At 31.1% G+C, this 4,215-nt stretch overlaps 1 protein-coding gene across 3 annotated transcripts in view; it reads right to left on the bottom strand.

Moving 5' to 3' along the window:
• ash2l (ash2 like, histone lysine methyltransferase complex subunit) overlaps nt 1-2,609 on the bottom strand; it is a 15,962-nt gene extending 13,353 nt beyond the window's left edge. For 2 of the 3 annotated variants that reach the window (XM_016544864.1, XM_016544865.1), the window contains exons 1-4: nt 2,538-2,609; nt 1,894-1,960; nt 335-480; nt 168-256 (exon numbers count right to left, since the gene is read on the bottom strand). In XM_016544864.1, coding sequence (XP_016400350.1) covers nt 168-256; nt 335-480; nt 1,894-1,960; nt 2,538-2,584 — 349 coding nt within the window. In that variant the 5' untranslated portion in view covers nt 2,585-2,609. Of the gene's footprint in view, nt 1-167; nt 257-334; nt 481-1,893; nt 1,961-2,083; nt 2,119-2,537 lie in introns of those variants that run through there. The other variant, XM_016544866.1, reaches the window with a different exon arrangement.
• Between the last annotated feature and the right edge of the window lie 1,606 nt (nt 2,610-4,215).

Below are 4,215 nucleotides of genomic sequence, written 5' to 3'. Positions count from 1 at the left end.
GCTTGAAATTTGTATTTTAAAAATTTTTTTAAAAATCCTGCAATCCTTTTTTTTCTCCAAATTGTGCAGCCCTAGTAAATACTGTATAATACCTACGTAACGATATTATAGTAACAGCAGCATGCAAAAGTGTTCACCAACTCAGCAAGTCAAACTGATCCACTCACTTGCTTGTTTCCTCAAAAAGTACGTGTTTCCGCTGTGGTGACACACATTGCAGTGAAACACATAATTGGTCACGAAGGGCAGGCAAGTTCTGCAGGAAAGAACAAACAGACAGCGTAAGAACATGCATGCGAGACACCCGTCCATCTGCGTCAGGACACAAACGTACGCCGTGTCGATGCTGAACGTGTCTGCAGTAAACCACTTCATGCACAGCGCACACTGCAGCTCCACTTCCCCCAGCTGACGGCTGTTCTCATCGTCTCCAGATCCCGTCTGTGCATCCGCCGCCTCCGAACTGTCACCCGCCGTGTCCTGACGACACACACAGACACTATGCTACATTACACTGAAAATCAACATGACACAGCACATTCTGTAATGTGGCATATTTCCAAGTGATGCAGGACATTCAATGAAATACTAAATATTAGGACTTTCTATCCACAAAATGTTATACACTGTCGCTCAAAAGTTTGGGATCAGTAAGATTTGTAATGTTTCTAAAAGAAGTCTCTTCTGTTCATCATGGCTGCATTTATTTGATCAGAAATACAGAAAAAACACTAATATTGTGAAACATTATTACCATTTAAAATAATGGTTTTCTATTTCAATGTACTTTAAAATAGAATTTATTTCTGTGATGCGCAGCTGTATTTTCAGCATCATTACTCCAGTCTTCAGTGTCACATGATCTTCAGAAATCATTCTAATATGCTGATTTATTATCAATATTGGAAACAGTTTTGCTGCTTAATATTTTTGGAACCTGTGATACTTGTTTCAGGATTATTTGATGAATAAATTGAATGAATAAAGTCTTTTCTAACTATATAAGTATTTATTATCACTTTATATCAATTGCACAAATCCTTGCTGAATAAAATTATTTCTTTCAACAACAAAAAAAAAGAAAGACAAAAACTTATTGACCCCAAACTTTTGAATAAATGCTGTTCTTTTTAACTTATTATTCATCAAAAAATCCTGAAATAAGTATCACAGGTTCCAAAAAATATTAAGCAGCAAAACATGTTTCCAGCACTGATAATAAATCAGCATATTAGAATGATTTCTGAAGGATCATGTGACACTGAAGACTGGAGTAATGATGCTGAAAATACAGCTTTGATCACAGAAATAAATTACATTTTAAAATTATATTAAAATAGATTAATAAATAAATAAAATGTTATTTTAAATTGCAAGAATATTTCACATTAGTGTTTTTCTGTATTTCTGATCAAATAAATGCAGCCTTGATGAGCAGAAGAGACTTCTTTAAAACACATTAAAAATCTTACGGATCCCAAACTAAATAAACGATTTAATTAATTGAAACTAAATAAAATATAAATAACAGATGAAAAACAAGCTTAAAAAAAACAAGGAATGTTGCAAAAATTACAAATGTTGCTTTGACAACTAATTGAAATAAATATGTTTAAGTTGAAGTACTAAAATTACTAAAAATAAAACTGAAATAAATTAAGAAAAAAAACTTAATTAAATCTATAGAGAAATATTTAAAAAAGCAAAAACTAATGACAAATAACAAAGTAAATGAAAAGATAACAATATATTAAATCATTATATTATTATATAATAATAATATAATCCTTAAATGACATATAAATAAAATAAATCCTTTCCACGAATAAATCCTTCACAATAAGAGCAGCAAATCAGGTGGTCTGATTTCATCTTGCATATGATTCCTCAAACCATAGTCTCTTTTCCACTGGACGACTCCGTCTCCATGTTTGTGGTCAGATCTCCAAATGATGCATCTCTGCAAAAACACACATTCGAGACGATATGAGATAAAAACCCACCAGAACTGATCAGTCACTCATTCTTAACCATGAGCTCATTAACATATCACCGCCCACATTTACACGTCAACACTACTGACCTGTACAGGGACGTCAGCATCGGTCAGTACCTGCTCATAAATGGCACTTTTAAACTTAATTTAGTATTTCATTATGAAAACAAACACAAAACCACAAAGAGAGCAGAAAGAAATGAAACTCGTATTCGGATTAACGAAGTTTTTGATTTGGCAAGGACCTTTAAGGTAAAATCATGTTAAAATACATTAAACAATCTCAGTATGTTCAGTATATAAACGTCAAATCAATAAATTTACAATCACGGGGGACAAAAAAAACAACAACTATCACATAAATGAGAAGATAAACAGAAACAGCAGCACTTCATTCTAACACTGGGGTGACTGCGCCGCTGTGTTTATGTGCTGAGCAGCGCTATTAACACCACAGCTGTGAAATATAAATCTGAGCATGTCTCTAATTACTTAATATCAGTGTTTTTATTGATTAAAGCATGTTTTTGTTGCTTCTCACCCTTCTGCTGTGTCTCTCTCCAGCACAGATCCCGCCTCGGCAGCCATCTTTGAAATAACTACGATGACTGAAATCTCGCGATGACTTAACGGCTTCATCGCGATTATTCTGGCCGTGATTCACACAGTGCTCAGACACACACTGACACCTGCCGGACAACGGCTGAATAACCTCGTTACAGAAGTATTCATGTTTGTATTCATTTATTTATTTATTAAAACTAAGTTTTGTAGTTTAAATGTAAAAAAAATAATAATAATTTGTTGGCAACCCTATTTGTTTTACAACTGTTACAATAAAGCATGAATTGTGGAAAGCAGTATAGTATAGTACAGTATAGCATAGATTTCAATTTTGTATTTTATTTTTTCAATGTTTTTATCTGTTAAGAATGCTGTTTTTCGTTTTTTAACCATGTGTTGTTTGTTATCATTAATCATTTTAATAATAATTTGTTACAAAACAATTTCATATTTATTAATTAATTTATTTTTATTTATTAAAGCTAGCCTATTGAAGGCAACCCATTTGTTTATCTGTTAAGAATGCTGTTTTTCGTTTTTTAACCATGTGTTGTTTGTTATCATTAATAATTTTAATACTAATTTGTCACAAAACCATCACTGCAGCAGCCTTCAACCATTTCATATTTATTAATTAATTTATTCAAACTAGCCTATTGTAGGCAACCCTATTTGTTTTAAATCAGGTGTTACAACACAGTTTGAGTATAGTATAGTATAGTATAGTATAGTATAGTATAGTATAGTATAGTATAGCATAGCATAGCATAGTATAATATAGTATAGTATAGATTTAAATGTTTCTATTTTATTTTTTTCAGTATTTTTATCCGTTAAGAATACTGTTTTTAGTTTTTAACCATGTGTTGTTTGTTATCATTAATAATTTTAATACTAATTTGTCACAAAACCATCACTGCAGCAGCCTTCAACCATTTCATATTTATTAATTAATTTATTCAAACTAGCCTATTGTAGGCAACCCTATTTGTTTTAAATCAGGTGTTACAACACAGTTTGAGTATAGTATAGTATAGTATAGTATTGTATAGTATTGTATAGTATAGTATAGTATAGTATTGTATAGTATAGTATTGTATAGTATAGTATAGTATAGTATAGTAAAGTACAGTACAGTACAGCATAGTATAGTATAGTATAGTATAGCACAGCATAGCATAGTAAAGTGTAGTGTAGCATAGCATAGCATGTATACAAATGCTGTTTTTAGTTTTTAACCATGTGTTGTTTGTTATCATTAATAATTTTAATAATAATTTGTCACAAAACCATCACTGCAGCAGCCTTCAACCATTTCATATTTATTAATTCATTTATTTATTTATTTATTCAAACTAGCCTATTGTGGGCAACCCTAGAGTATTTGTTTTAAATCAAGTGTTACAACACATTTTTAGTATGGTACTATAGTATAGTATAGTAAAGTATAGCATAGCATAGCATAGCATGTATAGTATAGTATAGTATAGTGTAGTGTAGCGTAGCATAGCATAGCATAGCATAGCATAGCATAGAATAGAACAGAATAGCATATAATATAATAGAATAGAATAGAATAGCATAGAATAGAATAGAATAGAATAGCATAGAATATAATAGCATAGCATAGCATAGAATAGAATAGAATAGCATAG

This window comes from Sinocyclocheilus rhinocerous, unplaced genomic scaffold (assembly GCF_001515625.1).
Source record: "Sinocyclocheilus rhinocerous isolate Xijiao unplaced genomic scaffold, SAMN03320098_v1.1 scaffold3113, whole genome shotgun sequence".
In the NCBI taxonomy this organism is placed as follows: domain Eukaryota; kingdom Metazoa; phylum Chordata; class Actinopteri; order Cypriniformes; family Cyprinidae; genus Sinocyclocheilus; species Sinocyclocheilus rhinocerous.
This window is presented reverse-complemented; position numbering and strand designations above follow the sequence as displayed.